This window comes from Myotis daubentonii, chromosome 19 (genome assembly GCF_963259705.1).
Source record: "Myotis daubentonii chromosome 19, mMyoDau2.1, whole genome shotgun sequence".
In the NCBI taxonomy this organism is placed as follows: domain Eukaryota; kingdom Metazoa; phylum Chordata; class Mammalia; order Chiroptera; family Vespertilionidae; genus Myotis; species Myotis daubentonii.
Genome location: NC_081858.1, coordinates 1,944,837 through 1,967,355, shown reverse-complemented (window position 1 = coordinate 1,967,355; position 22,519 = coordinate 1,944,837). Strand labels below are relative to the sequence as shown.

Here is a 22,519-nt window from a genome sequence, read left to right as displayed (position 1 = left end):
GAAAAACGTCAATCAATTGCCTCCCACACCTGGCCTAACCAGGGATTGAACCTGCAACCTAGCTATGTGCCCTGACTGGGAATTTGCCAGCAAACTCCTCATGTTAAATGAGATTTCATATAATTCTTAAAGTAATTAAGAAAAACATATAACTTATGAGTACCTGATGTATAGTTACCAACACCTAGAATACTGAAAAATTTATTTTCTTTTACCTATAACATACATGTTACATTTCCTTTTATATTTACACAGCATTAAAGGTAGTTCCTCACCAAATAATATATAATAACTCTTTAGACACTTAAAGGTAATTATTAATTTAGCCCTCAGCATTTCTCTTCATACTCAGCCATACTAAATTCCTTTACTATTTCCTGGAATCTGCTTTCCAGTCCTTCCTCATAGTCTCTGAACCTAGTACACATTTGCCAAATCTTCCAAATTGCAGAACTCGGTATATCCTGAAAGCAGGTGAAATGTGAAAGAAGAGACCAATTTTCGGCTTATGGAATATATGCCCCCAGAGAAGATGATTAAAAAGAAGTCAATGATGTGAAGTATGAACTGGGAACCACCAGAAGCAGCCCAATACTTAGGTGTGCAAGGCAGACACAACACACTGTGGAAAATGAGAGAAAATTGGTTGGCTTTGATGTTTCTTTGTTTTTTAACCTATCACCAATCTCCTCTCAGAATGCCCATAACAAGTTATTAGATCCGCTCTACAAAAATAGTTCTTAAGTTGCCACAATGCCTGCCTGCTTCAGTGCCCCTGAGTCGACGGGCGCTTTTACCTGAACGGCACTTCTTCCTGTGGAACAGCCACGTAGTAACGAATGAAAAATCTCTCCGAGTCTTCGCGCTCATCGTCGGTAACAACACTGCCATTAAGTTTGGAAACTGATGGCAATCTGTCAGTAAAACCAAAATAAAGACATTTTCAGATATTAAAAACATTTAGCTTTGGAAACAGAATTATTGACTTGAGCCATTATTCTCTTGAAAGGAACTTTTGGTGCAGCTCTGCTTGTGTACAACTACTGACAGACTAAAGGGGCATAATATAAAAGGAACCAAAATATTTAAGATTCATTTTTGGATGAGACACTGCCCTTTTATAATCACAACTCACTATTCAAAATAATGTTTTAGGTGGCATTGTCCAACCTGAACATAATGCAAGCCACATATGTAATTTATACACAGTCTCTAAACCTAGTACACATTTGCCAAATTCCAAATCGCAGAGCTTAGTATATCCTGAAAGCAGATGCAAATGTATACTAGGTTTACCAGCCATATTTTAAAAAGTAAAAATAAAGCAGACGGAATTCATTTTAATAGTATACTGTATTTAACCCAATATATGCAGGATATAATAATTTCAACCTGTAATCAATACGAAAAAAACTCATGAGATAATTTACATTCTCTTTTGCATATAAAGTGTTTGAAATCCAATGTGTATTTTACGCATATAGCACGTTTCAATTCAGACTAGCCATATTTCAAGTGCTTAAAAGTCACACATGGCTACTGGAACCAAACTGGACAGCAGAAGTCTAGAGAGTAGTCGGGACAGTTTGGTCATATACTTCAGGAACCAGCTTATTATATTTACAAAAGAGCTACGTAAGAAACACAAGACCCACAGCAGGACTTGTCCTTCCTGGAAGACAAGGGTGCGGAAACTGACTTCTTCAGGGAGGTGTCAATGTGCCTGTCCCTGCGAGTGGCAGGGAAGCCCTGTTGGGTGTCAGTGGGTCAGAGAGATCAACACTGTTTAAGATCTTCTTCCAGGGACCTTAAAGCCTACTGTTCTCTTTTCAAAACTGTTGTGATAGTGCAAAAAGAGAGCAGATCAAAGCTCCATGCCCTTCACACCTTAGCTGAACATTGCTGCTGCTAAGGTACATACAGAATAACACGCAAAGGCCATTTCAGCAGTCTGTGGGAGTCTGAGACAGGAAAGGCAGAAGATAACAAAATAGTAGCCATATCTAAGTCGACCTATATGATAATCAGAAAATACAGATGCTGCTCTCTTAAGTTTTACACTAATGCAACAGCCTGATTTTTAGTATTTACACTTTAAATGACCACGTTAACAGAAAAAAATAAAGACAGCTGATTCTACCTACCTTTACTTCATGACCCAAGACAGAACTTCAAATATTATAAGTATCAAAAGTATAAAAGTAGAATAGATTGGTGAGGGAATTTTGCAGTGGTCTTGGCAGGCCAATTACATTTCACATTTTTCTCATCATATTGCATTCCTTTCCTTCCAGGATTTCAAACTACAAAAGCAGCTCCTTCAAGCACAGTCTGTTCACGAGTTGGATCAACTTATAATGCACTCCCTCCTAAGGAGTGTCTCATTCCTGCAATGCAATCACAAGGCCCCAGGGGAGGGAGGCAGAGGAACTGGACAACAGACCTGGCTATTACCAACTTCCTGCGCTCCTCGGTGGTGTATGGCTGCAGAAGAGGAATGCCTAACAATCTCACTTCTTCAAGTTTAGGGAATGAATTTAGTTTGTCAATGTCTTCCCAGGACTGCAAACCTAATTTGAGAAACATATTTTTTAAATAAATCCAGAAAAGTACACGAATAAGAAGATAAACATAGAAAAAAAAACTTCAGTTAATATGTGAAATATTAAAATAATCGTAAACTAGTTAGAGATCCTGAATTTTTTTTAATCCAAGGAAAGAATGGAATACACTTTCACAGCATACAGACTTCCCTAGTCTCTCCTATCCCTGTGATCCCAGTGGTCAAGGAGAGAGACCTTCACTCTCCAGCATCCACTCATTTACTAACGCTCCATCTCATCGGCTTGTAAAGAGAGTCACAGGTGATTTCAGTAAGCAGGATGTATGCCATGATTACAGAAAAATGGTGATATGATAAATTTTCCCATCAAGTACAGACTCACAGAACAGGACCGTTTATTGACCAGTAGATTCTGTCGTATTAACTCTCTTTCATACTGTCCTGATTTTGGGGACAGGGAAAACAAATTCAAAATTTAAAGGAAACAAAAACAAAAAACCTGAACCTTTGGGTAAGAACATGCAATAAATTAAGTTCATCTAGTCCTAAAATGAAATCCTTCCTATCCCTGTGAGTAAATACATCACCCAAGTCAATACTTGGCCGTGGTTGGAAAAATATCCCTGTAACGATGAAGCTGGCCGATTTTACAACACGTTGAATCCAAGTTAGAGAATGTCATCCCTTCCTATTTCTGTCCATCTCCAATGAAGATAAAGCAAAGGAGAAATTTATGAGGACTCTGGTGCATGACCCCCCATCACAACCGTCCTCTCCCTTCAGCATGGCATTTCCATCCAGGAGGAAGAATGGAGTTAGCTCAGGGGGTGTCCGTTATGAAACTAACAGCTTCATTATGCAAAATACTAGTTTTAAAAACTTAGTTCTCACCCTTATACCTTCTACAGTGAATTCAACTGTTTATATTTGTTCTGTTGTAGGTTATTTACTTTAAGTTATGTAGTTGTTTTAAGAAATAGGCTACCAGTAAAAGACAATGTCATGAGAATGAAAAGAAAAGCCACAGACAGGGAGAATATATGTGCTAAAACATATCTGATAAAGGATCGTTACCTTATAAAATGCACTAAGAACTCTTAAAACTCCACAATTCAGAAAATGAACAATCTGATTAAAAAATGGGTGAGAGAACTAAACAGACACCTTACCAAAGGATATATATATAGATGGCAAGTAAGTATATGAAAACATATTCAACATATGTCATTAGGGAAGTAAAGACAGAAAAAAGGCCTTTCTTTTTATTTGCTGTGACCTTCCACAATTTATGAGAAGTACCTGGTAATTAAACCCCAAGATATTATTACCTCCTCTGTTTCAAACAGCCCCTCTGTTCAAACTGTGGGACAAGATAAGCTACTCTCCAGGCTACATTCTTGCATCCACCTCCTCCCTGCTGTTTTCAGAACCCAGGGATAACTCCCACCAAGGAGTCTCTAATTAGTAGAAAGTTCACTTCCCCATTCCCCTTCAAAGAAGCCTCTTTTAAACTTTTCATAACTTTTGCTCTAAACTTGTTCTACAGGCTTGGGAAAAATGCTGATAAGATAGCTCCCTAGCACATCTGCTGGACTATCTTCTGGAAAGCAAATAAACTGTAACTTTTCAAGACAACCCCTCCCTTCCTTGTCACCTAGCAATGACAGCATTATTCTTTCAAAGTGGAAGCGCTTTTTGTTCCCTACCCTGTATTGACTAGCAATGCACCAGCCCTTTCCTCTCTTGGAAAGTAAAATAAACTTTCTGCATCTCGTCTTAAGCTGCGAATTCTTCCACAGCCCATCACTGGCCAAACCCTGACATTTTGGTGGCCCGTATAGGAAGTTAACTTCTCTTCTCCTCCAACTTCTCCTCTGTCTCTGGAAATTCTATCTCTTCTCTCAGTTGTGAATTCTTTCACAGCCTGCATCACTGCCCAAATCTAACAAGGGAATTGCAAATTAAAACAACAATGAGATACCACTATGCACCTATTAGAATGGCCAAAATCAAAACCTGACACCACCAAACGCTGACAAGGATATGAAGCAATGCTCATTCACTGCAGGTACAAAATGTTACTTTGGATACAGTTTGTCAGTTTCTTACAAAACTAAACACACTCTTACCATATGATTTAGCAATTATCCTCCTTGCTATTTACCCATATGAACTGAAAATTTATGTCTACAGAGAAACTGCACAGAGGTTTACAGCAGCTTTATTCATAACTGCCAAAACCTGGAAGCAACGGAGATGTATTTTAGCTTGTGAGCGGATAAACTGCAGTGTATCCAGACAGGAGACCAGCACTGGGTGAGCCTCACAGGGTGTAAGTGCTAAAAATAAATAAGCTGTCAAGCCATAAAAAGATATGAAGGAAGTTAAGTGAAAGAAATTAATCAGAAAAGGCTACATACTGTATGATTCCAAGTACATGACATTTGGAAAAGGCAAAACTATGGAAACAGTAGAAAACATCAATGGTTGCCAGGATTGGGAATGCAGGGAGGATAAATGGGCAGAGAATCGAGGATTGTTAGAGCAGTGAGACTACTAAGTATATTATACTACAGAGGTAGGTACGTGTCATTATACATTTTCCAAACCCAGAAAATGTGTACCACCAAGAATGACCCTAATGTAAAGTAGGTGGTGATGGCGTGTGATGCAGGTTCAAATGTAACAAACGCATCACTGGTGCTGGGATGCTGAGAGTGAGGGAGGTGGTGCTTGTGTGAAGGGAGGGAGCATGCAGAAACTTTCTGTACTTTCTGCTCTATTTTGTTGTGAATCTAAACTGCTCTAAAAAATAAAGTTTGTTAATTTTTTAAAATCAGCTAAAAATATTCACTCCTGTGATACACAGAATTAGATGGCAATAAACTGGCAATCAAATGTATAAGTACTAGAAAAGAAAAGAGAAAATTTTAAAGGCACAGCAGCTTGGGATTCCCTAACCTAAATCCACACAATACGGTCTAGTTTGTAATTCCTTATATTTTTTTACTCTGCCTTTTACTATACAATTCATCAATTTCACTCCTTTCACAGCATGACCCCTTTAATATAGAAAATGTAAATAGCTAATATAATGCTTGGCCACTTGATTTATGACAGTGAATCCTTAAATTCAGCTAATCCACAGGCACCTGCAGGTCGCTCCTGAAAATGATGCTCTGAGAAGGCAGAGCTGACTGCAGGAACACACTTGCACTGCGTTTCATGCATAAGCTCAGCTCAGTTCACATGAGGAATGAGAACAAGCCAATACCTCACCTGACTTGTGGAGGCTGATGGACCGCAGGTTAGGAAACAACCTGGCCAGTGAGTCGTCAGGCTCCTCAATAGCGTTCAGGTGGTTGTTGGCCAGGACCAGGGTATCCAGCGAAGGAAACATAGCTCCTAACTTTCGTATTTCAGTCCAGTCTTGGAGATTGTTGTCTGTTATATGTAGGAGCTTCAGAGAATGACAGCAAATAGAAGGACAAGACACTGTTTCATAGTCATTAAGGCACAGGAAGAGCTCCTCCAAACTGGAGAGAGAAAGAGAAAGAGAAATGTTTCATTGTGTAGAGCAGTTAACCTCCTACTTGGCACCTATTTTCATTCACTCAAGAAATAAATAAGTGCTACTATGTGCGAGCCTCTGCTAGGTGTTACAGAGAAAATGCAGATATCTTCCTGAAGCTAAAATACAGCTGAGACTACGGCAGAGGAAGATACAACCCAGAACTAAATTAACTTTGTGCTTAATTAAGCAGTACTAACTGTAAGTACAACAGTATTTCATAGAGACATGGAATTAAAATTGTGTTAGAATAATCAGGTAAGGGTGCATAACCTTGAAGGAGGGGCAGACTTATACAAGAGAAGATGGAAGAAAATTCCAGAAAAAATAAGAACAAATATTTAGAACAGAAACAATACCTACCATTTATTGAATTTCTACCCTGTGTCAGGCCCCATGCCAGATGCTTTATAGACTGACTGTTCTTCTATTTCTGTAAGGTAGATCTAGTTATGCCCATTTTATAGACAAGGAAATAGAGCTCAGAGAGGTTAATTAGCTTATCAAAGGCCATCTATATATATAAAAGCCTAATATGCTAAGTGTCCGACCCTTCGACTGGTAGCTGTGATGCACACTGACCACCAGGGGGCAGATGCTCAATGCACAGGCATGGAAACATGGAACAGACTGATGAATCTCAGAGGGAAGGGAGGAGGGGGGAGTGCGGGAAGAGATTAACCAAAGATCTTATATGCATACTAGAGGCCCAGTACATGGATTCGGGCCAAAACCAGCTCTCTGACATCCCCTGAGAGGTCCCAGATTGCGAGAGGGTGCAGGCCAGGTGAGGGACCCCACCAGTGCACAAGTTCGTGCACCGGGCCTCTAGTATGGTGAGAAAGTGGCCCTGGGTTTAAAACTCATTCTGTGCCATACTGGATGCTGCAGGCATAAGGAAACCAATCTCATTAGAGTGATGGTGGGAAACTAAAGTGGAATAAGTGGGGTGAGACCAAATTCTGAAAAGCTTTGATAATTTTCATATTTATACAGTAAAAAACCTACAGCTTCATATATTTCTTTAAACTACTTCCTTTGAACATTTATGCATACTTAAAGATAGATACAAACAAATGTAACAAAGCATCTCTAAAATGACAAGAGTATAATTTCTTGCATAAATTATTGAAAAGAATACCAGGTTTATTTCCAATGAGGCCAGCTATGTACAATCATCTGAGTGTTAATATATTTTAGAGATACTGTGATTACTTTTTTCCTCCTAAAGAAAAGGCTGAGGCAAAATTCTGAAACCAGGTAATCAGAAGATTAAAACGGAGAAAGGTTGGATTGATCTAGAAATGATAAGTGCTATTCTCAGGGCTATTTTCTAGCTAAAGAACGGCATATCCTATGTTACTCAACACTGAATGAGCATTCCAGTAAAAACGCTTCTGAGTTACATTCAGGCCCACATTGTAGCCACTCCATTTTGGTAACCGTTCTCCATTGTCTCCGCAGGCCTAGTGTTTCTGAGTGGCAGGTCGCAGGGATTTCATGCACGGGCAGGTGACGACCAGCTTCCCCCACCCCCATTCCCCCAGCATGCACTCCGGCTTACTCTGGCAGCTCCTGCAGGATCGTGTGCACTGTCTCCCAGGAGGCTTTGCTGTTATTGAGGACAAGTTTGCGAACCCCAGAGAAGGACCCAGCACATGTTCTTTCTAAAACTGACAAATTCAGAGGGTTGGAACTCAGGTTTAGAAACTCCAACTGGGGAACATTTGACACAATTTTACTGACCTAGGGAGAAAAAAAAAATAGCATATCAGGCAATAATCAGAGTTTCTAAATAGCAATCATGTTCAGACAGGCCTAAGCGAGTGGGTCTCCAGGCAAAGGATCATTCACATTGAGGAATTCTATTTGGTGACAGTACCCAGAGTGGCATAAATAATTTCAACAAATCTTGGCAAATAACAATCTCCTTCAGTGTCAGAACAGAACAGTAATGGTACAAACAAAAAGATTTCCTATGTTGCCTTTGGCAAAGTTTTTATTCTGTTCTATATGATATTCTATTTGATAAATGGAGAAAAGACAGTTTAGATGGCATTTTAGACTACAAGTTATTAAAGAGCTCAATTTGGGTCCTCTTTGTAATCCTCTTTGAATATCTCCTTTCTTCTTCCATCCTCATTACAACATTAAGGACTAAGTGAAATAAGCCAGCCAGAGAAAGACAAATACCACATGATCTCACTCATATGTGGACTCTAATGAACAAAATAAACTGATGAACAGAACAGATCCAGAGTCACAGAAGCATGGAGCAGACTGACAAATCTCAGTGTGAGGGGGTAGGTTGTGGGGAGAGATTAACCAAAGAATTCGTATACATATATGCATAACCCATGAACACAGACAATAGTGTAGTGAAGGGCGGGGGTGGGAGGGAGGGCAAGGTCAGGCGGGAGGAGGTCAACGGGGGTAGGGGAGTGGGGGGGGGACATCTGTGATACTTTCAACAATAAAGATATATAAAAGTTACTTTATTAAAGACCACAAAGTAACAATTCAGGTGTTCAAAATTGACTACATAGCCACAATCACTTAGAAAACAGGTTCAGCTTGGGTCAGAGAGGCACTAAACTTTAAAATATGTTCACTAAAAATATAAAAAAGCACCAAGAACTATATAATAAGAGAGAAAACATGATCATAAATTTAATAATTTAACTAGTAAACTGGTAGACACAAAAATTTTAAAAAGGCCCTGAGCATTACTGACCTTAGCTACTGGCTTTGCGTAGCACTAGACTCTACATAGCTTCTTTCACCACATGCCCCCAACAACTTGCAAGATGACAAATACTATTTCCATTTTAACAAATTAAGAAAATGAGCCTCAGAGAAGTTAAATAATTAACATCTTGTGTTAAGTCAGGTCTCAGAGTCACAAAACCCAAATCTGAAGTTAAAAATCAGAAAAGCAAATCTAAAGTCAGCCCATGGTTCTTCCCAATATACAGGCACCCGCATCTGCAGTTTTGCTTTCCACAGTTCCAGTTACCCACAGGCAATCATGGTATGAAAGTATTAAATGGAAAATTCCAGAAATCAACAAGTCACAAGTTTTAAATCAGGTGCCACTGCAAGTAGCATGATTACATCTCACTCTGTCTGGCTCTTCACCCCCAGGACAGAAATCACCCCTTTGTCCAGGTGCCCACCCTGCATACACCACCTGCCCCACAACTCATTAGTCACTTAGTCGCCATCTTGGTTATCAGATCGACTGTTGTTCAAGTAATCCTTCTTTCACTTAATAATAAGGCAAGGCACAAGAGCAGGGATGCTGGCAATTTGAATGTGCCAAGGAGAAGCCATAAAATATATGTACAGATAAAACATCATAGTATATATAGGGTTTGGTACTAACAGTGGCTTCAGGCAGTCTTTGGGGGCCTTGGAATTTATATCACATGTACAACAACTAGTAAATTACAAATATAACCAGAAAAAAATGAGAACTAGGCTTAAAGTAATATAAAATGCTAGAAGCCCAGAAAATGTTTAAACATCAAAGAGCCAGGCAATGTGGTAAATGAAGTTATGAGAAAAGGAGTTAGCAGAATACTGGTAGGTAGCACTGGTTTTGGAGTCAGACCAGGTCCCAACAATTCCTAGTCGTGTGTTAAACTTTCCAAAGTTCAGTTTCCTTATTGGGAACATACAGAAACGAGCACCCATCTGTGTCACAGGGTTGCTGGTAGAACTAAATGAGGCACGTGTGCCGAGCACTTCACCCAGTGCATGGCGCTCCTTCAGAAGCTGGTTTCCTTGCCCAGGAGAACGTAAGCTCTAGGAAAGCGGGGACAGCACTTACCTCTTCATTCACGACTGCACTGGGGGCACTTAATGTTTACTGCATTAGTTAATGGCACAAAATCATACAATAAATGTAATTACTACTAATATGTTTAGTATGAACCAATATGTCATGTCATATTCATTTTATGTAAATATCTTATTTAAAATCATTGGGAGAATTTCAAAATAAATATACTGACTCCCAGCATCCACCCCCCACCACTGAATCAGCAGCTGCACGGGGAGGACAGACTCAGGGTTGCAGAGCTCCACAGGTGCGGGGGCTGCGGTGGGAACAAGAAGCACCTGCTTTCCCACCGGCTGCACTGCGCTGCACTGCGCTGCACTGCACTGCACTGCGCTGCTCAGCTCAGGAGCCGTCACCTCAGCGAGGAGACCGCCTCCGAGGGGCTCAGAGGGGCTGGAGGGGCGGCCCTCACATGCACTCTTTCCCGCTCTCCTCACTAACCCTTCGAAGTGATACCATATTTAGCCCCACTTTCAAATGAAGAAACTGGCTATCTTTTAGAGAAAATACACCAGGCTTCAGTTTATAAAAGAAGGAATTTATACTTGTCTCTACATATCCTCTGCTTGAACAGCATGTGTGTGATATATGGCTGGAATCTGGAGTTTAGTCTGTGGCCACGACACAGCTAAGGAGTCCACACTGGGAGCAATCTTCTCTGCATTCTCCCACCTGGACACTAATGCCAGGGAGGACTTTCCTACATAAGAGGATGATCATCTATGTCAGTGGTTCTCAACCTTGGCTGCACATTAGAATCACCTGGGAATCTTTTTAAACTCCTGATTTCTGGGCCTCATCCTCTGGAAATTCTGTTTCTTTGTGATGGGGTGAGGCCACAACATTAGTAACAAAGAAACAGAATTTCCGAAGGATGAGGCCCAGAAATCAGGATTTTAAAAAAATTCCCAGGTGATTCTAATGTACAGCCAAGGTTGAGAACCACTGATCTATGTGTATCTCTTTTAAGGGCAAGAAAGGATGAAAAATAATTCTGCTACAATCACAGCATGAAGGCTAACTGCTAATTACAGCAGTCTCAGTTAAATAAAAGAAAACATAAACCCTTTAGTAACCAGCACACGTCATATTCTATTTTGGTAATAAAAAGGAAAATACTCAAGCCCTAGCTGGTTTGGCTCAGTGGATAGAGAATCAGCCTGCGGACTGAAGGGTCCGTTCAATTCCGATCAAGGGCACATGCCTGGGTTGTAAGCTGGATCCCCAGTAGGGGACGTACAGGAGGGAGCCGATCAATGATTCTCTATCATCATTGATGTTTCTATCTCTTTTTCCCTCTCCCTTCCTCCCTGAAATCAATAAACATATATATATTTTTTAAAGGAAAATACTCAAAATTTTATAATTTAAGGATTTTTGAAGCAATTTCTGGGAGAATTCCCAAAGCAAACAGATACTGATGTAATCTTTTCCGAGTCTGCATCTACCCTACTGTCCAATGAGAATAAGGATTAGAATAATGACTTACTAGCCCTGGAATATCCCAAAAAGATAATGTTAGACTATAGTCTAATAATTAAAGCAGAAAAAAAATAATGCATGTTAAAAATAAATATTTTATTTACAAAGCTGAAATTAGAAAGTATTTTAGGGTAACCGTAAATTAATAGTAAGATTCTGAAAAATATAACACCTTATACAGGTAAACTTACTTATGGCAGAAAAATGTCCTAATAGCAAAGATGGACAAGCATTCAATCAGTTTCTAGGGCAGTCCATTGACTTCTCTTTTTTAAATTCTAAAAACCAACCAACCAACAAACAGAAACCGCTTCCAGGTGGAGTGAGCTGAGCAGACTCATGTGTAGAAACATGGAGCTGAACTCATATCTCCTTTAAGTCGCCACAATTCTATAATTTAAGAGGGGGCCCTCTACTCTGGCCTCTAAAAAGAAAGAAATTACAGTTTTAGAAAAAATGGGACAAGCATTATAAGACAACAATCTGTAACTTCTACCCAAGCTATTCTCTAACTCCCCTGAATAGCTAATACTTCCCTCCTCTCAACTCTTTTATAAAATGGTTTTGATAAGAAAGGGAAGAAACAGAAGATACCTTGGGAAAGGTCAGAGTAAAATCTAGTTAGACAAAAATTCAAGTCAAAAGCTAAAAAATGCATCTTGTTTTAACACAAAGATGCCCGACTTTTGAAGGTTAGAGACAAATCTTTGCTTCCCCCCAAGTATTACACTTCTCAGTCACATTGATCTTAGTCTGGATAGATAGCAGCCAGTAGTTTAAACTATATAAGAAGTTACCCATAGCATTAGTGATCATTCAAAACGCTAAAAGAGCAAATGATATTACAGTATTTTGTTCCACTTTGCTATTTCAAATACTGGCTGAATAAACTTAGTTAATGGACAGAAACAAACGATCTTTTTGGCAATCAGGTAATATGGGCTGCAATGGGGTTGAAATGTAATGTCTTAAAACTGTGACCTATACTTTTGTAGCCTAGCAGAGTTTAATCAATCCTCCAAATCAATATTCTTTTGCTGTCAGTATTTCTCCCATCTCTCTGTGTTCTGATTTATGGTCTAGAAGACTGAGATCAATTATATTTAAGGTTAAGGACAAATATAAAGCAAAATGAAAACAAAAATAAACTGGAAAATAGACACCAGAAGGGTAGTAGCAGCAAATATTTGCTTGAAAACTAACTACAGAGTGCATACCTATAGGATACACAAACTCAACAGAGTACAGATAAACACACGACCCTCTGGCCATACACATCACTGCGGTGTGGAAGTAGTGCAGCTCTCTGTCTAGGTAGAGAAAAGGCTGAAGCACTTAGTGCAAACTGTGTTCTGACCCACGCAGACATAAAGTGCTCTCCTGAGGTAGCAATGCCATCACTGAACTGCTCCCACCGGCAGCAGCAGCTCAGGTCAGGCACGAAGCACACACCTCAGTAAACGCTAGCCTCCCAAGGAACCACATGTAGGAGAAGCGCCTGTGGACGCAGGAGCGGAAATGATTCAGAGGGAGATCTGGTCTGACTTGTCACCCACGCAGGTCAAAAAAGGCCCTGCGGTCAGCAGGAGGACACTGTGGGCATCGTGGAGGAGGGTACCAAGGAGCTCCTTTTGCATGTGTGCCGTGTGGACAGAGCATGCATATCAATTAAGCACCTCAAAGGACAAAAGAGGCACAGCCTGTAATCGGTTAAACAGTGAACCACACTGTTTAGATCAATGTATCAATCAATAAATACATGTACAAATAGGTATTAAGTCTGCGTTTATTAGCAAGTCACTTAGAAATCAAGTGACGTGCCTCTCAAAGAATTCAGGTGAACATCTCAATAGAAACAGGAAATATAACTGGGAGCACAGTCACCAGATTAAAAAGACTATGAAATGAATAAGAAAATAAATGAAAAGTGGAAGAAAACTGAACAATACAAAGCTGCTGTCTTAGAATTTGTATAGCGTTTAGCATCTATAATATGCCTCAGTGATGAATTTTATCAGCAGTCCTATCTTTAAAATGAGCAAGCTGAAGCACTAAAAATGAAGGAACTTTTCTTAAGTTCACAAGAAAAGTTGGAGCAGTGGTCTTCATTAATCCTTAAGAGACAATCATTTCCTCATTAACAAAGTCAGCAAACATGTGAGTGCCTAGCAGACTGGGTGCTGATGATCAAAAAGACAAAAACCTCCACTTGGCAGACGGTCACCTAGTAGGAAAACGCCGAGGGAGCCCGTGGTTGCAGGACGTTGTGAGAAACCCTTTCAGGGCAGCAGGGCCCAGGCACAGGGTCAGCGGCTGCCTGGGGGAAGCTCCTCAGAGGGGTGGCAATCGGGCCCATCTTGCTGAGACATAGGAAGAGGGCAGTAGACTGAGAAGGAAGGGAAAGCAAGGAAGCTTTCATGTAAGAGCTTCTCACGAGCTGTAAGAAGAAGCATGTGGTTACAGATGAAGAGGAAGCTCTAGAAACAGCACAGGGCCACCTGAGGGAGGGCCACACTCGGGGAGCTCAGACTTCCGTCTCGGGCAGGAACAGACAACTGCCGGACCTCCGACAGGAGAGGGGCACCGCCCTATTTCACTTACTCACATGGAAGACAGGTTGCAGTTTCTTTGTTATGGGGTGAGGCCACAACATCAGTAACAAAGAAACAGAATTTCCGGAGGATGAGGCCCAGAAATCAGGATTTTAAAAAGATTCCCAGGTGATTCTAATGTGCAGCCAAGGTTGAGAACCACTGGGTTAGAGGAAGCAGAACAAAGCTGAGGCAGGAAAACCCATTAGCAAGCTTTTCTAAGCAAGAAATAAGAGCCCAACTAAGAACAAATAAAGCAGGAAAAACTACTTTTCCCTTATTCTAAGGGGTAGCTTCTACTAGGTAATGTTATAATCAGAAAAGCAATGATATCCTATGTAATAAAGTGCTAATATGCTAATTAGACCAGAGAGAGGAACCACCTTCCGGAAAGACCAGTGGGCGGGGCTGTGGGGCCGCAGGGCAGCAGGGGCTGCAAGGGCCAAGCCCCTTGCACGAATTTCGTGCATCAGGCCTCTAGGGTATAATAAGAGAGAGTGCTATAATACTTTTATTTGTGTAGTTGGTTTAGAGTTACTCTGAGATCAAAAGACATCTGTTATGTCAAACCAACAAAGAGACTTAATAAAGTAAGAAAAAGTTCTTAAATATTTGGAATAAATTTCAGTAACAAGAATATTACTTCCAACCCTAAACAACTTTTATGTCAATTTATAGTAATAAATGTTCAAGTAGTAGTAGAGAATATGTATAGGATGTGTAAACCAGTGAAAGAGTAGAAAATTTAATGCATTGCTAGCAGTCTAAACTTCTCTCAACTTATTAACCTTTGGATGCCTGGAATAAAGTTCCTCAGTGCACATTAGTAAAAACTAATAATCATAATCAAGTTAATTGAAAAACTACCATAAGAACAGCCTAAACTGCCAGTTATGTATCTTGAGACATACAGACAAGAATCTCCAGTGAGAAGGAGTTCAGCAGAATACTTGATGCCATAAGCAGTACAATGATCACTGCTACATTTCCCAAAGGCAGCGACAGGAGAGCTTTACCTCATGCCAGTCTTCGAGTTTGTTGTCAGAAAGATCCAGCTCTGACACATGAGCACAGAAGGCAGCGATTTCGGTTTCCTCCCCTGCACAGGTGATCCCACAGCTGTTCAGCACCAGGACGCTCGGGAGGTTGAGGCGATCTGGATCACGGGAGACAGAACACTTCTACGTCAGCCTCGTTCTTGTCTGCACACACGCAGCCCCCAGGAATCAAAATCAAAAGGCTACAATGGGACCCAAGGGTTCTCAATTCTAAGTGGAGACACCAAATATGAAGCAGGCAATAGTTTGTTTCAAAACAAACCAGGAGGAGATGGAAGTCCGGAGGCTTCACCTCCCGGGGCCTGTTATCCATCACACAGGCCACCATTCGTCACCTGAAGCCCAGGTCCCCGTGACTCATGTCTGACTACCAGTGTCTTCTTATTGGCAGAAAGTTCAAAAGTATCATTCTGGGTAGCTCTTTTCTCCCTGTCTGGTATATAGTTTCACCTTTTGCTGCCTTTTAAAATAACTTCAAACCATTGAAGATAATCTCTGCTAACCTACTTCTGTTCGTCATGTATCAATAAAATCACTTACTATCCTATATAATAAAACATAATATGCAAATCAACCGAGCGGCTGAACAGCGGAACGACCATCCAAACGACCATCCAGGACCACACTAAGACACCCGCTGGTGCCAGGCCAGCCAAGGCGGGTGCGATGTGATTGGTCAGGGGCCCGGCCATCGCCCCAGGATCGCCCCGCAGAGGGAGGCCCAGGCCTTCGGCTGGTGGGGCAATCAATTGGGGGGCTCCATGGTCACCCCAAAGAGGGAGGCCCAGGCCACCGACCGGCGGGCTGTGGCGGGTGGGCCTGCCAGCAGCCAGAGGGAAGCTCAGGTCCCAGGTGCCAGAGGGAAGCCAGTGCTGGCAGCCAGGGGAAGGAAGGCCTACTCTTGCACGATTTTCATGCATTGGGCCTCCAGTCTCTAATAAAAAGGATAAACATGAGAATTCAACCACTCTTTCCCTATGTGGTATAAAACAAGGACTCACAAAGGTAATATTTAGTAATGGAGGCCTCACATTGCATGATTTTTCAAGTTAGTACTTATCAGTATCAAGCTTTTCAGAAAGAGAATGGAGCCTGAAAAAAATGACCAAGGAAGAAGTCACTTCCTTCCATCATTCCAGTTGATACGGAGAGATAAGGTCGTTGCAATGAGAAATAATAAACGCTCAGTAACCTTTGGATATAGGAACCAAAACACTGTTCAATAATAATCTTCAATAATTACAAAGAACTAATCTTACGAACTGTTCATTACAACATGAAGCTAAAACAGCATGCACACTTCTAGTTGTAGATCTTTGCTCACATCATAATCTCTCTTCTAGAATGTCTTTATCTCCTAACAACATTCTACATTCTTGAGGGGTTAGTTCAAGTCTCACAGCTTTCAACTCTTTTCTGATATTAACTCTCTTTCAAACTTCTTCCCCAATCACTGTGTCATTCATTGGGCTCAACGTAAACTACCTCATGCTATAGTTTCGTAAATGTGACTATCCTGAAATCCAATTAGGCTGTTCGGCTGTTGAGGACAAAGTAGTTTTGCAGTCTCTTGCACCCTCCAAGTTCGTGAAAGAATATGTATTTGAAATGATATCACTCAAATATTGTTCTTGCCCCATGAGTCCAACTAAATGACTTTTGACCAATCAGGAGCAAAACAAGTCCTTTCATTTTTTTCAAAAAATGAAATCATAGCAAGGGAGAAAGACTGACTCATAATTCAAATTAAGAAATTTGCAAAAAGGCAATATTCTGATTTAATGTCCTAAGTAAGTCCAGCAAATAAATGTTTTAGATCCTATCTTTCTTACCTTTCATAGGAGAGCCCTGAGGTGTAACTGGGACATGGACTCCCATCCCTGGACCACGGCGGTAAGGAAAGTTTTCAGGACTATATTTTTCACATAATACTTGCATAAAACTCCTTCCACTAGGTTGATCCATCTTCCTTTCCTAAAATTCTACAAGAAACCAAGAAGCCATCAAGATTATTTATCTTTCTAATATAAGAAATATTTATTAAGAACTAATTATTTATGAGCACTAGGCTAGGCATTGCAGATATCTAAGACACGGTCACTGCTCCCAAGAATTCATACTGTGGTGAGACCTTATGACTTAGGAAGACCACATGCAGACGAGACAGCAAAACCGTTCAGCACATGAGCCTCACAATACAGACGAAAAGTGCTACATGATTTCGAGGAGGAGGCCATCATTTTCAACCCAGGGGAACAAGAAAGCTTTTGGCTGATGCATAGGGTTCATGTGGTAAGTGATAAGAAAAAGGACTAAACAGGAAGTTAAAGACCAAATATCAGACTGAAGAGTGTGAACGAACTCTCTGATAGTTTTCTCCTCTTCCTCCACAGTAAGAGAACATCTAACTGTGCACGTAGCTACTTGTATTCAGGAATGAGAATATGATTAAGTTCTAGTTGGTGAGATAAAAACAAATTATTCTATGGCCACTTCTAGAAATCATCCTTAAAAGAGCCAGAGCCTGGCTGGTGTGGCTCAGTGGTTGAGAGTTGTCCTATGAACCAGGAGGTCACAATTTGATTCCAGGTCAGGGTTGCAGGCTCGATCCCCAGTAGGAGGCATGCAGGAGGCAGCCGATCAATAATTCTCTCTCATCATTGATGTTTTTCTCTCCCCCTTTCCCTTCCTCTCTGAATTTTTTTTCAAAAACAGAGCCAGAGTATGCTTTTTGCCCAAGTTATTTTTGCTTCTGTTGCCTTTGCCCAAGATATAGCCCCAAAAAATCGTGCTAAAGTCAATATCAAAGAGTTTGCTGACTAAATTTTCTTCTAGGAGTTTAATAGTTTCAGGTTTTACATTTAAGTCTCTAATTGATTTTTAGTTTATTTTTGTATGGTATAAGAAGTGATCTAGTCTCGTTGTTTTTGCATTTATCTGCCCAGTTTTCCCAACACCATTTATTGAATAGACTGTCTTTACAACAATAAATATTCTTGCCCCCTTTGTTGTAGATTGACCATTTAGGTGTGGGTTTATTTCTGGGCTCTCTATTCTGTTCCTTGATCTATGTGTCTGTTCTTGTGCCAGTACAAACACTTGTCCACTTACTGAACCAAAGTTGTATCTGTACATTTTACCAGTTGAGACTATGGAGTATATTTCATAACATCACAAGTCCCCTTGAGACTATAGGGCTGCCCTCTGTCAGGATCCTCATTGTGAGCTTAAGGATACAGTCTGTTTTCGTTCTATCCACGTAGTGATAAGTGCCTGCAGTGTCCTCTATCCCAGGCCTGATTGTGTCAAAACATGCATTCATCTAGGCCTTCAGGAATCTTCAAGTTGAAAAGTTCTTTTTTTCATTGTAAATTTATCACCACAAGCAATGGACAATATGGAGCAGGGGCTATGTCATTAGCTGCAGCACCATAGCTCTTATCAAAGACCTGTCTCAAGCAAATGCCAAGAAAAACTTTAGAAATGTTTAACAAAAAGTCAAAGACATTACACTGCTATCTCCCATGCAAGTGGCAGTTCAAAAGATTAAAGAGTGTGTGGGGAGGGTGCTGAACTGTCAGTGTCAGCATAATAGTCACCTGAGATTAAATAGCATCTTTTAACTGGAAGCTTCAGGACCACTTAAATTCAAATCTGTGCAATTCAGGAGCAATAATCTTATACACGATTTAAATGGAGACAAACTGAGGAATGGCAATAATAAACACATATTCAAGTCAAAGTAAGTCCTCGTCAGCAAGTAATCAGGGAACATAGAAAGGTGAGTCCTCATGGCCCCAGGCTGAACAACTCTTCCAGACAGTCTGGGGGTTTCCTTCCTTTCCCCCCTAAAGACTTAAAGGCAGTGCCACGTGCCTTCACTGACCATTTTCCAGGAGACTCTATTGAAAAAGCTTTCCAGGAATGTAGATAGTGTACACATTAATACACAAGCTTTGAATTAGAAAGTTAAGATTGCAAAATGAATCAGTAAACATAAATCTACTCAAAATCTGTTGAGGCAGTTTGAGGAGGAACATTAGTGGAAAAGGAAAACTGAAAACCAGCAGAATGAAAACTGAGGAATACAGGATGGAAAAAAGATCTTTAAGTGAAGCCTTTGAAAAAGTTTTTTTTTGGGGTGGGAGGGTAATCTATGTCTTTCTGAGGGAAAAAACGGTGTCAAATTACACCTGACTAGCACTACAGCTGGCATGGTGCTGACACGTTTGTAAAAGTGTTCTAAATTGGTGCTCAGTCAGGCAGCCGGGAGTCTTGGGTGATGTTGCTTGGTTCCATTATCAAGTTGTGGAGTGCGTCTTTGAAAATGTCAGCTCCTTTGTGCCTCCAATCCTGACTACACTATGCTCTTGTAAAGGCTGGAGAATGTCAGGACTAAGAGCATGTTGGTGGGTAAGTTGCTCAGTGTACTTTTGCCAAATCCTATATAATAAAAGCCTAATATGCTAAGTGTATGGCCGTTTGTTTGACTGTTCGACCAGTCGCTATGACATGCACTGACCACCAGGAGGCAGACGCTCCAACCGGTAGGTTAGCTTGCTGCTGGGGTCCGGCCAATTGGGACTGGGCGAGACAGGCCAGACACGCCCTAGAGCCCACCCACGATCCCTCCCCAGCCCGATCGTACCCCAGTGAGGTGCCTCTGCCTGGCCTGCGCCCTCTTGTAATCCAGGACCCCCGGGGAATGTTGGACTGCCAGTTTCAGCCTGATCCCCACAGGCCAGGCCGAGGGACCCCACTGGTGCACAAATCCATGCACTGGGCCTCTAGTAGATTAACATCACAACAGAACACCCAGTCACCTAAGTACCCTCGAATGCTATCAAACAATTTGCACTTTATGTCCCCAAAGGACTAGGTCAAAATTAGTATGAAACTCAATGCAACTGAAAATAGTAAATAGGCCATGTCTAGCATGAAGCAAAAGCTCCACTGTGCAGTGTGTGGAGGGTGCACAGAATACCCCCCGGCCTGCAGTCACTTCCTTCACTAGACAAGTTAAATGTGTTAATCAATGTTAGCCAAATATTCCATCCAAATTACCCAACTGTCTCCAGGAGGCAGAGGTGACACAGTCATAAATAAGCCTAAGGGGCTCTGGGAGGTCAGGCCTTCCTGCCACCTTTTCCGGGGACTAAGCAGGAGGAGTGGGGCTTCCTGCAGCAGGAAGCCAGCCCCAGGATCCAGGCTACTGGGACAGGAAACAGTGCTAAAAACTAAACTGCAGTAATTCAAATTGTGCATTAGTTTAGGAGAAGGCTACATCTCCAGGAAGAGTTTTCACAGCATAAACATAGTGCAGAAGAGGGAAACATTCTCAAGTAGTTTAAAACTACTGACAGTCACTTGACATGAAGCCACTTATACACAACTAACCCATCTCATCTATTCATCAGAGAAGGGCAGAACACACGACACTCTAAAAACACCTGCCCGTATTTTGTTTTCAATTATTTGAAAACAAAACTTAGGTTAAACATTTTGGATGAAGATTCTACAATTTCACCTTTAGGCTCCTTTGGTCAGATGACATTTCATTCTGGTTATTTTTCTCAACTTAAATGTCTATTTCCTTTATAAGACAGTCTAAGAATAAAAATCTCTTTACCACTTGTTTAATAAAAATGGAGAGCAAATATAATTTGTTGATTTTGCTATCTCTCTTGGGCACCTTATCAATTATTTTCCTATTCATCTACATATATAAAAGCCTAAGTGACTGGCTGACCGTTCAACTGGCCAACTGGTAGCTATGACGCACACTGACCGCCAGGGGGCAAACTCTCAATGCAGGAGTGGAAACCACAGGCATGGAAACATGGAACAGACTGATGAATCTCAGAGGGAAGGGGGTGGGGGGGAGTGGGAAGAGATTAACCAAAGATCTTATATGCATACTAGGGTCCCTCGGCCTGGCCTGCACCCTTTCACAAGCCGGGACCCCTCAGGGGATGTTGGAGAGCCCGTTTTGGCCCCATCCCCACAGGCCAGGCCGAAGGACCCCACTGGTGCACAAATCAGTGCACTGGGCCTCTAGTGAATTTATGAACACAAATGTCCTCACAGAGCTTAAAGTCTTACTTAGTTCTGTTCAACAAACAGGAAAAAGACGGTGCCTTTGTGCCAAACACTTAGTATTTCTGCCAAACACTGTGTGAAGCACTAAAGAAGTGAGTGAGGAAAGCCCAAACTCTGCCCTTAGGACAGCCACAACCTACAAGGAATGACACGGTCATCACACATGTCTGAAATAGGCCACAGAACAAGGAAGGAGGAGGTGAAAACTGAGGCACTTGAAGGATGATGAAAATCAGGTTAACGGTGGAGAGCATTTCAGGCACAGGAAATAATACAATGTGACCAGGCACAGAGACATTAAGCCCTGGCCAGGGAGCTGTAATGCTAAACCATGAAATACGTTTTGGGGGAGCAGGAGATGTGACTGCAGGGTGGATGGGAGACTCAGCTTATTGCTCAGATTCAACTTTATCCTAGAGAAATAAGAGTAAGAAAAATTTTGATAGGTCACCATGAATAGTGCAAGCATGGGGGTTACCAAACGTTATGCAGAATATCAAGAGATTAAAAATGGTGAGAATTTTAAAGCCCCTGGGTAATTAGTTTATTCATCTTGGGGAAGCATTTTCAGGACAGACAAGTGGGTACACACTGGAAGACCGTGAGTGTAGACCAGGCCTTTGAGAAGCTACAATGAAAGCAGAAGAGATGGGACAGTGGATGAAGAAAAATCAAATGTTCTGGAGAGTTTTTATAGCTTGTTCTTTTTTTAAAGGGATAAGAGAGATATTTATAGGCTGAGTTCTTTGGGGGGAGGGTGCAGGAGGTCAATAATAACAAAATAAGTCTGTGGGGGAATCTCTCAGAGACCATAGAAGAATATTTTAAGGTTATTAGCTTTCTCGAATTTTCCAAGTATTTTTTTTATTATTTTTAAGCCCATTTAACTTTTGTTTTGTGGATTTTTAACCTCATACGGAAAACCTTCCTTTTCTGAAAGATCCCTACTATACTCAAACCCTGCTAGTGTCTTGGACATTTTAGGTTAGCTAGGACTTTTGTTTATTTCTTTTCCAAATCGTTCTGATCTTCAGCATAAGTATATCCCAATAAAGCATAACTACTCTAGGAAAACATATGTGTTTTATATATTTTTCCCTCCATGAAAGCTTAAATAAGTGAATTACTAAAGGACTATTAATAAGCTTTTTTCTAGCTCAGGTTGGGTTGTTCAGTTGGTTGGAGTGTTGCCCCATTTTCAAAAAAAGGTCGTGGTTCGATTCCCAGTAAGGGCACGTACCTGGTCAGGCTGTGTTCAGGAGGCAACCAATCAATGTTTCTCTCTCACATCAATGTTTCTCTCTCTCTCTC

At 41.1% G+C, this 22,519-nt stretch overlaps 1 protein-coding gene across 2 annotated transcripts in view; it reads right to left on the bottom strand.

The window, feature by feature from the left end:
• TBCEL (tubulin folding cofactor E like) overlaps positions 1-22,519 on the bottom strand; it is a 79,065-nt gene that overhangs the window by 35,888 nt on the left and 20,658 nt on the right. For both annotated transcript variants that reach the window (XM_059676795.1, XM_059676796.1), the window contains exons 2-7: positions 16,942-17,091; positions 15,068-15,207; positions 7,699-7,880; positions 5,843-6,099; positions 2,444-2,570; positions 798-914 (exon numbers count right to left, since the gene is read on the bottom strand). In XM_059676795.1, coding sequence (XP_059532778.1) covers positions 798-914; positions 2,444-2,570; positions 5,843-6,099; positions 7,699-7,880; positions 15,068-15,207; positions 16,942-17,074 — 956 coding nt within the window. In that variant the 5' untranslated portion in view covers positions 17,075-17,091. The remainder of the gene's footprint in view (positions 1-797; positions 915-2,443; positions 2,571-5,842; positions 6,100-7,698; positions 7,881-15,067; positions 15,208-16,941; positions 17,092-22,519) is intronic.